This window comes from Gavialis gangeticus, unplaced genomic scaffold, assembly GCF_001723915.1.
Source record: "Gavialis gangeticus isolate Ggan-Ray unplaced genomic scaffold, GavGan_comp1, whole genome shotgun sequence".
Taxonomy (NCBI): domain Eukaryota; kingdom Metazoa; phylum Chordata; order Crocodylia; family Gavialidae; genus Gavialis; species Gavialis gangeticus.
Window position 1 is genome coordinate 72,641,218 of NW_017729022.1, and position 12,390 is coordinate 72,653,607.

The 12,390-nt window shown below is 40.4% G+C and overlaps 1 protein-coding gene across 1 annotated transcript in view; it reads right to left on the bottom strand.

Annotated features, from left to right (window-relative positions):
- DRAM1 (DNA damage regulated autophagy modulator 1) overlaps positions 1-12,097 on the bottom strand; it is an 18,233-nt gene extending 6,136 nt beyond the window's left edge. Inside the window, exons 1-3 of the mRNA XM_019515371.1 lie at positions 12,007-12,097; positions 9,329-9,471; positions 2,079-2,256 (exon numbers count right to left, since the gene is read on the bottom strand). Coding sequence (XP_019370916.1) covers positions 2,079-2,256; positions 9,329-9,471; positions 12,007-12,031 — 346 coding nt within the window. The 5' untranslated portion in view covers positions 12,032-12,097. The remainder of the gene's footprint in view (positions 1-2,078; positions 2,257-9,328; positions 9,472-12,006) is intronic.
- Between the last annotated feature and the right edge of the window lie 293 nt (positions 12,098-12,390).

Consider the following 12,390-nt stretch of genomic DNA (forward strand, 5'->3'; position numbering starts at 1 on the left):
TTTTTTTTTTTTTGGGGGGGGGGGGTCTTTTTGTGATAAATCTAGTAGTTGTTAGTACTAATGAGTTTATATTGTAACATGCCTATTGAATACATGAATAGAACAGTTAGCTCACTAACACTCTTAAAGAAATACTTTTCTTTATATAACAGCTGATTTTTATTGTGATAAAACACTAAATTTAATATAAAAGAAATGTTTTCAGTTTTTTGACAGGAAATTCTCAACAAAGTTCCTTTTTCTCATGAAGCCTGCTGCTGCTATAGGAGAAGCAAAATCATATAGTCAGCAATAGATGGATTTTGCAATATGGGAATATTATTTTTTTTCTACTTTGGCCTTTTTTAGTTTCTCTATTGTATTACTGTCATAATAAACCAAACATTAATATATACCCAGACAACTAGTTTTCTGACCTCTTCTTGTGGGCAAAACTATTACAAATCATTATAATCTAAACCATTCTATGAAATACATTGACATGAGAAGGTAAGTATCTAGACATATTTTATAGCATTATTACAGTGTTGTAGGTTATACAGCATTCTGTAAATATTTACTGCCATTAAATAGAAAAGTTGTGAATCAAAAAGCAAGACTGGCAATAACTAGTGTTTTGGTATGGGTTAAATCATGGGTGAGCTAAGAGTTTTCTGCACTATGAGCTAGACAAGTTGTAAATTACAGTGCCCAGGGGACATATCCTATCTACTGAAATGTATGTCTGTTCAGTTGTTGAATGCTATTGTTGAATGCTATTGCATACACTATGGTGACAAGGGTTTTAAAAATACCTAGCTGACTAGTCTTTAAGAAGATGGTTGACTATGAGCACCAAGGAAAAAACCTGACCTTTTGCCTTTCATAGCTTAGATACTATGATGACAAAAGAACAAACTTAAGGTTTTAACCTTTTCTTATTATTTTGCTCCCCTTGGTAACCATCCAGAATTGCTTATGGCAGTGGTGCTCAAACTTTCAGGCTGTGGGCTGGATGACTGATGCAGAGCTAGTCCATGGGCTGAATCCTGCATAGGTTCAGGCTCCACGTGCCCAGAACCCACCTTGCGCTGCCTGGGTCAAGCCCCACACATGCAGATCTTGCCTGGCTGTGGTCCTGTGCCCCAGCCCCATGCACCGAGATTGGGCCCTGTGCCACCCCAGCCCAGCAAGCCTGATTTAGCATGCAGGGCCATGCTATCTGCCTGCAAGGGCTCACCCAAGGGTCCAGAAATTTGGCAGTTAGGGTACGGCAATGAATGCTGCCAACCACTCTCCTGCTGCCAATTTTTTGGACCCCTGGGTGAGCCTTAAGGACCAAATCTGCCCCACAGGCTGAGGATTGAGCACCCCTGGCTTATGGCATTTATCCAGGAGACAGTTTAGGTGGGTGGCTGCTTGCCTTTTCAGTTAGAGAACAAAATGGGGCTCAGCTCCCTTCTGCAGTCAAAATAACTCTCTAATGGATGCTGCTTCATGGGTCAAAGAGAAGTGATATGCATGGACCTTTGGTATAAATGGCTCGCAGTGTGATACTTAGTACAGGATAACCTTTTGTACCTGCTTTCTGAATTATTTTGTATTTTTATGGACCAGCTTTCCTTTAAAATAGAAATTCCTCTTCTCTCCTTCCTTCCCTCACTACCAAATGCACAGAAAATGAGCATGAAACCTAGGCCATGAGCAGACTATTGCACAGCCTAGTGTAATTTATATAATTTTGTGTACCGATGTAATTTTACACCAGGATCAAGAAGGAACAGAAAGCATAGTTAGCCTGAGGGAGCATGCAGTGTAAGTGTTTATTGCTGCATCTTGCATCTAGGTAGCAGGGGAGCAAGTAATAGCAACTTTGCGTTTAGCAAAGAGACAGCAGCTGGTAAGGTCTGGCAGCAGCCATTCATGTTACGGATGCTACCCACTTGCTAACCATGCAACTTGTATACAGTGTAAATCAAAAGGGAGTCCCAGGCAAAATAAGCTAGCTTAGTCTTTATCCTTTTTAGTAGTGCTTTAACACCAGAGGAAGAACATTTAATATGTAAAGATAAAACGCTGTGAAACACAAAAAAGGATACTGGGAATGACAGCTATGCATGACACTACAGAGATGCTTATCCGTATATAACATATACAGCAGCTGCTCCATTGTGGATATGATTTGTAAGAGATGATAGACTGAAGTGTAATATATACCACACCAGCACCAAAAGCCATAAGAGCTCCTCCATCATGGACGCTGGGAACAGCTAGCTCCTAGAAACATAATCAGCACAACAGTTACACATTGTATTGCAGTAAAGCATGAGGACCCACTGTAAGACTGAAGCCCCATTGTGCCAGGCACTGTACAAACACACAGTCGGACACAGTCCCTGCTCCTAAGAGCTTACAGTCTAAACACGCCAGACTGATCTAGGGTGACAGAGCAACAGGAGAGCAGAGAGGGGAAGTGACTTTCCCAAAGGTTCGTTACAGAGCTTGGAATAGAGAACTGGTCAGAGTCCTGTCCACTAGATTACACTGTCTCTCTTACTGAGAAGGGATACAACATTTGCAGGAAATATTTCATAATACAGATGAGAAAAGAACAGGCAGTTTTGTCAGTAATAGCATGTGGATAAAGGTATATTTATAGCACTTTGAAAAAAAGGAGGGAGAGCCAGTGCTCTAGATCCGGCAACAGCTCCTATGCTGCGACTTGTGTGCATTAGCTTGTAGTGATACAAGTGAACTAAATTGCTCTTTGACCCTCGATTTAACCAAGGTTAAAGTTTGAGCAGTTTTGCTATACCTATATAGCTGCAGGATTATGCACATGTAGCAGTTACAGTTAATAGCTGCCTCCTGATCTGGAGCAGCAGCTCCTTGTCCCCTTCTCAAGCTGTTAAAATGTACCTTTGTCCATCCCATAGTTGTAAACCTATTTCATAGAAGTGTCAATTTAAAGATGCTGGCAAGTTAAGTACTATGTCTACAACACAGGTACAACTTCTTTCCCTTCATAATATGGAGTCATTTTCTCCCTTTTCTGCCTTATAATGGTTTCTTTTCCTTGAGCTGTTTTAGCTATCTTTTGTTTTACTTCTTTCTCTCCATTTCTCCACCTCTCCTCTTTGTCCTCTGTTCATATTTTTAAATCATGCTCCCCATTATGGTGCCTGTGTGTTTCCTCTTTGATTCTTATCTTTTTTCCCTTTCGTGTCTTTTCCCCACCATCCCACTCCACACCCCTTCATGTGTATATGAAAACAACACAGTGTGGAAACTGTTAAGCAAATGTAATAGTAAGCATTGCTACCCATGCTCTACTTTTCTGATCTCATTTCTTTCTCCTGCTCCCACTCAGCCTCCCCAGAACCCATCAATACCTACAAAAGGCTCTAACATTTTGCCAGTTTTCTAAGAAGAAGAAAGCATGCTATCCAAAAATAAGTATTCCTTTTATCTAGAGGCAATGTCTGAGATGCTCAAATCCACAACTAAGATTTTTGCTTTGCCTAATTCTTCATCACATTGAGGAGTTTCTTCATCATGTTCAATGGTCAGTTTTCTCTGAATTTCACACTAGTAATTGTTTTTCACTTTTTAACCCCAGTGTGATATAAATAGACAACCACCACCTGACTTATCGCTACTGTTCACTTCCACAGAAAATCTTTTGCTTTTAGGGGACATTGCTAGCTCTCTTATCCTTTCTGCCTGGTTTAATGAGCATTCAAGAGAAATGCCATTAAAATCATGCTTTCTACACAATGTTGTTCTGTATCAGAACAGAATTTAAAAAGTTAACTTTCTACAAGTCATTTTGCTAATCAAAAATTCAAAACAAATGTCATGAGCTCTGTGTAGATGAAAGCAAATCATAAAACATTTAACACGTGTGACACTTTACAGTTAAGGTTTTCTATAAAACATGTAGAAATTTGCACTGAGAGAAAATGAAGTGATGTCTAGGAGTCTTTCAGCTCTACTGTACCATTTACGTGCAGGTTCAGTTCAGTAACCAGGGAAAAAATAAATGTTCAGGAAAGGTAAAACAAAGAAACAAGAAATACTCAACATAAAATACTTTATATGAATTTTCTAAATAAATTAATGTTGCACCATAGTTAGGGGCCTGCACAAGTTGTGGCAAGACAGAGGGTTTTTCATGGCCTGGTTGTGATGTGCAGAGCTGATTTTGAGGGCATTTTGCAGTGGCCCTGCCCCTCGCCATTGATTGCCGGAGGGCGCCTTCACTCAGTCGGTATTACTACCATGTTTTTTTGCCTCACCCCTCACTGCTAATCAGCGGAGGGCACTTCCATTCAGTCTGTGTCACTACTGGGGTTTTTTGGTTGATTTTGTAGAAAATCACAGCCAATGTCAGATTTTCCAATGATCATGGACAATGCTGTTTTTCGTAGTTTCTGCAAAACCATGATTTAGATAGGTCCCTAACCATAATCCATTGGTTAGTGCACTAGACTGAGCATTCATGAGACCTAGTTTCTCATTTTAGCTATGCCATTGATCTTTTGACTCTAAGCAAACCACAGTTTCTTTGTGCCTCAATTTTCCCATGAGTAATATGGGGATAAATATACAGGGCACTTTCTACCCGGGTGTCCCAAAAAGATACAAAAGCCAAGTGCTGATGCTGTTCAACTCACATACATCTCAGAATGTTAAGCCCCAGTCCTGCAAAGTGCTGTGAATCCATGATTTCTATCCAATCTTTGGCAAACAAGGGTGTTTAGAAATTTCTGCACTGCAGAAATGGAGTCCTTACTATGTCTTGTATGAATTTATGAAAAGTCAAAATTTGGGGGAGAAAATATGGAGGAAAGAGAAATTAAAAGATGAAAGCATAAACTAACAAGAAATAATATGGGAGAGGGAGTCAGGCAAGAATCACAATACCTTGTGATGGGGTTCCCTCTTTGTGCTGTATGTCAAAGTTTTATTTTCCTGACCACACACTATTTTTATTTCTGTTTCCTATTTTTCTCCTTGGTTTTGTTTTCTGATGCAGATGATTTTTATTATGTGGAACCAGTGAAAGGTGATCTTAACCACTATAGTAGTGATTTTTTTTCTTTTGCCATCTATGAACCAAATCCAATAGTAGCACAGGGGTTTTTTAAGTGATAAACAATGCCAAATCTAGTGTGTAAGTGTTTTCTTGCAAAGCATCAACCATCCCTACTTCCGCAAGGTAAAATTAACAAAGGAAGACACCACTGTAAGGAAGTGGAGGAAAGGGAGGAAAAGATGTGTCTTTTAGCCTGAAAATAACCCATCATCTATTTTATGCCAAATTGAATTCCTTGTTTTTTTTTAAATCCTCCATACATTTTCTCCCAAGCCTTAGTTTTTCTGTTTCTCAGCTCCTTCTACTTGCCTACCCTCATTACCCTCTTTTGTTCTTTCCCTACATACAGTTATGGTTGTTAAGCTATTTTATAAGCACAGTGCTGCAGAAATTGAAGTCACCTAATATTGTGGCAAAACAGAAAGATGACATCGTTCTCCATCCATTCTAACAAAAATAGTTTTCTACCTTTGTGCCTCCTTAAAATGATTTCCTTTACTCCACATGAGAAATTATCTGTAGTCAATATGTAAAAACTACAGAATATATGGTCATATGAGTTTATGCAAGGAAACTTGCAAACAATGGATTATTGACTCAGTATGTATGCAAACAAATTAAATAAATAAAAGCTTATGACAGCTAATTCAGACAAGGGTGAAAATGGCTGCAAAATGTTAAAAACTTTACTGTACTATGATGGTTATGCTAATAAATGAAAAGTTCAGCTGTCCTGATTTTGGAGGTGAAATCAAAGCTAGTGCAGATTATTTAAACACACTATTTGGCTCAGGCTTTTGGCAAGTTATTGTTAACATGCAGCAAGTTACGTGACATCCTAGGGAAAATTTAAAAACACTGTCTAACATCCCATGGTTCTTCCCCCTTGGGACTGAATCTACTGGATTTTATACTAGGTTTGCAGAAGCACTAATACAGAAATATAGCAATGACTGTAGAACACTTGGTTTGGATGGCCTTTTGCACCTCTCAGTGGTGTTTGTACTGTAGCTTAGAATGTGTTTCTCAAGCTAAAGAGGATTTGGGAGAAATGATTAAATTTAGATGCTTTATATATTAGTTATTTTTCTCAGTGTTCACACACAGTTCTGAGTAATACTTCCTCTATCCAGCACAGAGAAAAGAAAAGTAAAGCAATAATGAGACCTCAGTAGCAGCCTTGCCGCCATCAAATGAGAAAAAAATCTTAGAGAAAAGACAGACTTATGATTAAGGTACTGGACTAGGCCTCAAGAGATCTGGGTTGAGTTCTGAACTCTCTATTAGATTTTTTTGTGTGGCCTTGGATAAAGTCACTTAATCTCTCTGTGCCTCAGTCCCCCATCTGTGAAACAGGGATGAAAACATTCCTTCTTTGTTTAGACTGTTAAACTCTGAGGCAGGGGCTAATCTTACTATGTGTCTATACAGCATAAAGAATAACAGAGCCCCGGTCTTTGGTGTTTCCAGATACTGTTGTATTAAAAATGGTAAAATAAGTGAGAACACTATTTAAACTTTCCTATAAGATCTCAAAACCATATAAAGAATTTTCTTTTTTTGGAAAGCTTCCAAGAATTGGAGAAAGAGTTTTAAAATAAAACATGGATAATAATAGGCAGGGATCTACATTTTTCCTTTTCCTTTGGTCAAGGACAAGTGCTAGAAAAAGTGTACACCTAGAAAGCACTTGTACTTTTTTGCTGAAGTATTTCTATCCTCCCTTTTTCCAAGATATCAACCTCTCTGCCAGGTCATGCTGCTTACCATCTTACATTTTCAATCCCTTCCCTGCAGTGATGAGAGCTCTTGATATTGCACTGTTATTGCCAAGTCTGCTCTTGAAGTGTTTCTTGCAATTGGTTCTTCTTTCTCCACTTGCCTCCAACATACTGAGAGAAAGGAGCAGAGGACCACAAGAAGTACACCCAGCATCTTACCAGCATGAAGAGCACTAGTAGGACTGTGGGCAATATAAATGGAAGGGGCTATTTCTGGTTCAAGACTTCAAAATATTTGCAGCTAAGATGTTTGAGAAATAAAGGCTTTGAGGAAGACTAAGAGGGAAGATGGAGAGATCATGGGGTTCAAACTGCAAAGGGCTATCCAGACTTCACAATGTCCATTGGTTCCAGAAATCCTCTTGGTACCACAGCCAGGTTTCCTTGCCAACAATTCTATTCTACCCAACAATCCTAGAATATGTAAAAACTTTGCCCTCACCTCCAACAACCTGAACAGCATAATAAATCCTGAGTTTGCAGCTCAGGTCAAAGTCTGCTGCATCCTGCACAGTATTAGTTAAATGATAAGAAATTGATCAGCAGCACATTACACTTGCAATATACTTTTAGACACCTTAACGCATTTTCAAGGTGATTTTAATTTTGTAAATGGACTGGCTGTGTTCTCTTTCTGAATAAAAAGACTGTAGCTACTCAACATGGCTAAGTACCTTTAAGCTCAGGAAACAGCCTATTTTCTTTTTTAAAAGGAAGAGAAATGGGCAGAAAAATGGCATTATTTTAGTTGCTTATTTACAGTTCAAATTGTTTTGCTTTTGATCAGTGATTGGTTTACGAAACAAAAAAAATTCTGCACGGGTATTCTGAAAATAAGACTTCCTTTCATAAGCCAAAGATACTAGCTCACACAAGCTGCAGTTCAACCTAGCTCAGCCATAGTAGTTGCAAAAGTTCTGTGCCTAATGCATCTTCCTTCAGATATCTCCCTAAGCTATATGTTCTTGTTTGTTCCTATAGGCCCCAGTTCAGCAAAACATGGAATAAATCATGCGCTCAAGTCCGTTTCTACTCAGAAAGCAAGGTACTTAAGCATGTCTCTAAACCCTTGTCTGTATTACAAAATACTATCAAAAGAGCTTCCCTGGGTATGTTGTGTAGCTCGAGCAACAAACCGCAGTGGGAATGCAGCTAGGTATTCCAGTAGAAGGCAGATTGTGCCAGCAGAGCTTCTGTTATTCAGGGGTGCTTGTGTAGCTCCGGTGACAGAAAAACTCCTACTTGCACCAGAAGGCCCTGATGCTGGATTGCTGCATCCATATTTAAAGTAGCAGCAGATCCTCTAGCATAGACTGAGCCAGTATTCCAGCACACAAGACCTATTATGTAAGCAGATGCCTATATGCTTTGCTGAATCTAGGCCATGGTGAGCATGCCTTAAACATAAAGGTATACTTCAAAATATTCTGTAGACTGACTGATGCACTTTTCCTGTTGTCATTGCAATTTTAAAGAAGAAACTCAACTAATAGTCTCTAAAAAGGCTGCAGCCATAGGACCCTTGTATTTACTAGGTCTCCCAACTTTGCTAACAACTATGGTGCTGTCAGCAAAGTACCAATATAGGCGAGGCCTGAAAGATAAGAGCTTAAGTAACTGCTTCTTAAATTCAATTTCACAAATCTTAAAGTAATAATTTCTCATAAAATGCCGTTTGCCACTTGGCTCTGGAACTCAAGTTGTCCCTGAATTGAGGGGCTCTGTGCAATTATTCTCGCTCTTTCCAATGGGCTTAGTCAGTCTCAGATACAGTCTGTCTTGCCAGATACTTTTTCACTGAAACAGTTAGTAGTACGATTATTTCTATTTAAATGTTTTCTTTCTTCCTTACATTTCATTTTAAACACTGTCGTCTTAATCTTCCTCTCCCATCCCCCACCCCATTTACACTAGTCCTTTTTTTACACTTCTCCCAATATAAAAGGGCTTTAATTAAACAACAATTTTCATGTTTTTATCAGACAATTTGTTTGCTTCCCTCTCTTCTTCAGACATTAAATGATGGGCTGACAATTTTCAGATTGGTGGTGATAGCACCCACTTTGTATTTGGCCTAGACTACATTAGAAAATGTTTCCCAGTATAGCTATCCTGGTAGTTTGTGTACACGTTGCTTATATTGGCAAGAAAGTGTTGTTTTCTAACATAACTTATTTTGATTCCCAGATAAGCACTTTTATCAGTTATAACTGCTTTTATACTATAACTTTTGCTGGTTTAGAAAACTTTGCCAAAAACGGTACCTCTTAATCAATTTAGTGCACTGTAAAAAATATCTAATTTAAACCTGACATTGGATGAAGCTAATATGAAGGTGAGAGTAAAAAAGAACACTTTCTCCTGATGCCCATTGCCCACGGTTGTGTATTAAACACATACTTTTATAATCTTGTGGTTTTTTTACTGTGAAAATGTTTAAGCTTGATTAATGATGAAAATTGTACCATACCTGAAAAGTTGCAACAATGCCCATTCCAATACAGCCTAGCAGTCCAATGCATAATGTAATTAAGTTAAATAAAGAACCAACAAAATCTGATGACTCTTTTTGCTTCTCTACTATTAAATATCTGATGTACATTGTAACTGCACCTAAAACAGAAAAATACACCTTTTATTCAATAATCATGTAATTCTGTTATATTTAACATTTTCTGTGAAGAAATAGCATATGAAAAAAAATTAACTTAAAAACATTATATACTGAGATGCATCTTCTGTAATTCAACTGGGATGAGGATGGGGAATATTTAAATTCTTTATTTCAGATACTACCCTATTGCTTCTTTAGATAGCTTTGAAGCAGTTTAGGACAGGGGGCCATTCCCATCCCATTATCATCAGGATTTCAGAAGCAGGTAATGTTGACATGTAAGCATTCCACATCAGGAAAGGTTATGACAGAGCTATGAGCAGTAAATCAGGGGATTTGGCATTTGTTCTGAGCTGAGAGATACCTCTGGGATCTATGCTGCTTTTAAACTGACGTCTTGACTAGCCCATACTTTACTGGATGTGAACAGAAAAAAAAAAACATGCCCAATTACATTGTTAGAAATTGTTATTAACTCTGCACGCCCAGTTCACCCAGGTGCTGGCCCCAGTCTCCCCTACCCCACCCAGAGCAATTTGCCAAGTGCTAGAGTGCATATATAGGTGTGTTCCCTGGGGACAACAAGCAGTGGCACAAATATGGGCCACAGCTGGTTGTCCCCAGGGAAACGCACATGCGCGCTTGTGGGGATGTGCCCTCAGAGACTGGTCTCTACAGGAAAATTGACTGCATCAGAGGATTGCTTATAACGGAAGTCTCACAACATGCTACAAATGTGACCCTTTGAAGAGTAGCACTATAACAGTTTGTTCACACGAAAGAACAAACCATATAACATTTGTGGCACTGCTGTTACAAACAATCTCCATACACAGTCAACTTGCTTCTGCTCACAGGCCTTTAGAGGAAGTATGATATTAGAAGGTTGTGTCAAGTCACAGAGTCAGTTGGGGACCAGGCATAATCAAGGTTCACTTCATCATTCCTTGACACCACTGAACCCACACCCAACCTTCTTCCCCTTATGCCAGTGATATCCAGGAAGCGCAGCTATTCAGCCAGAGCAGGGGTCAGCAACCCTTGGCATGCGTGCCGAGCACGGCACATGAGACCATTTTGTTCAGCACGCCACCGCCAGCCTGGGCTCTAGGCATCTGCTGCAAACCTATAGAGCCCAGGATGTTTGCAGCAGGGCTTGCAGCTGAGCCCACCTAACTCCCACCCGCTCCGAGCCCAGCCCTGGCCCAGCCCCCCACCAGGATGAGGCTGGTGCTGCCTCTTGCCAGGAGCACTGCACCTTTTGTGGGCTTAGCTGTGCAGGGTGGGTGGGTGGTTGGGCTGATGGGCAGGCTCCAGGCCAGGGCCTTGGCCAGCTGCACTGCAGCCTGGGGACTAGCTCCCTGGGGAAGCACAGGGGGTCTGGCAGGACCAGGGCATTGTTGGGTCAAACTTGGTCTAGTGGCCCAGGAGCCTGGCTCCATGTGTCCACACATCTGGTTCTGTGTGTTTGTCTGCCTCTGCCTTTGTCTGCACACACGTGTCTGGTCCTGGATGTGTGTGTGTGCATGTCTCTGTTCTGGGTGTGTTCTGGTTCTCCGTGTTTGTGCACGTGGTTCTCTGTGTGCATGTGCATGTGCATGTGTCTGGTTCTCTCTCTGCTCTCCTTTTACTTTCTCTCTCTTTCTCTCTCTCCTCTTTCTCTTATTTGTCTCTTTTTTCTCCCTCTCTCACTGCAACGTGCTCAACAAAAAAGGAATACACAACAACAAAGGCCACATTTATGGTTATTAAATATACTAATATGCAGTGTGTCATGCCACGTACCCCTCCTCCTCCCCTCCCCCCGCCCTCATTTTGGCTTTCTGGCATGCTGGCACTCTGGCAGCTTCCAAGGTGAACAGTGGTTTTTTTGGCACTCCGGCCAAAAAACGTTGCCTACCCCTGAGCCAGAGTTTTGGTAGCTGACAGTTTTCTTCTGTTCACCTTTGCAGTTGTATCAAAAGTGTTTTGCATGGATTAAGTGACTTTAGGAGACAGGAGAACTGGCCCACTGTCTACTCTCACTGATCCACTGATCATATCCTGTAGTTCCCACTCTGGCTGTTGTTACCACTTGTGGAGTGGCCTTTCAGCAGTATTTTGGTGGGCCTGGTAGAAGAGGAACCAACATCTTTCAGGCATCCCATTTTAACTCCAGAAGCATTTTTACACATGCTTTCATGAGGAGGGGGATCTTTAATTAGAGCGGCTCCAAGAGGCAGTCTAATTAAAGCATTGCAGCATCTCATGTAGCAGTGTCCCTGCACTTCAAAATGGCAGCAGGGGTGCTTTAACTAAAGGTTCTCAGATGAGCTTTAGTAAAAGCACCCCTGCCACCATTTTGAAGCACAGGGAAACTGATACGTAAGACGCGGAGGCTGGCTGCAACACACTAATTAGCACACTCCGGCCCACTCAATTAATTAAGTCTTCTCCAATGTACTACAACCGGCAGTGTGTAGGAGCAGCCTCCCAGCACGTGTACAGGTACCCCAGGTTCTCTAATCTGTTCAGACCAAATACACTAAGCATACCTAAAAGTGCTGAAATGTTAATCATAAATCCAAAGATGCCACTCTCTGGAGGTTTTGTTCCTGTGTCACTGAAACAAGAGGAAAAATAAGGTAACTGACAGTTGCAAGATTTAATCTCAAATGATATACAAAACCCTAGCGCTTTATACAGATTACATGTCTGTGATTTCAAGCGATAGTCATTTAAACATCAACATGTAATGTTTCCTGTTGCCTGCTAATGCTCTATTTGTAGGATTAAATCTTTATTTTTTGGTGGAAAACTATTGCTTTAGTCATAAAATAGTTTTTGACCTGTATCCCTCCCATAATGCATTAGTACTTGTGTTGGGTAGTACTATCCTACGGCACAGTTAATTAGTTTACTATGGTCTAATACCACTG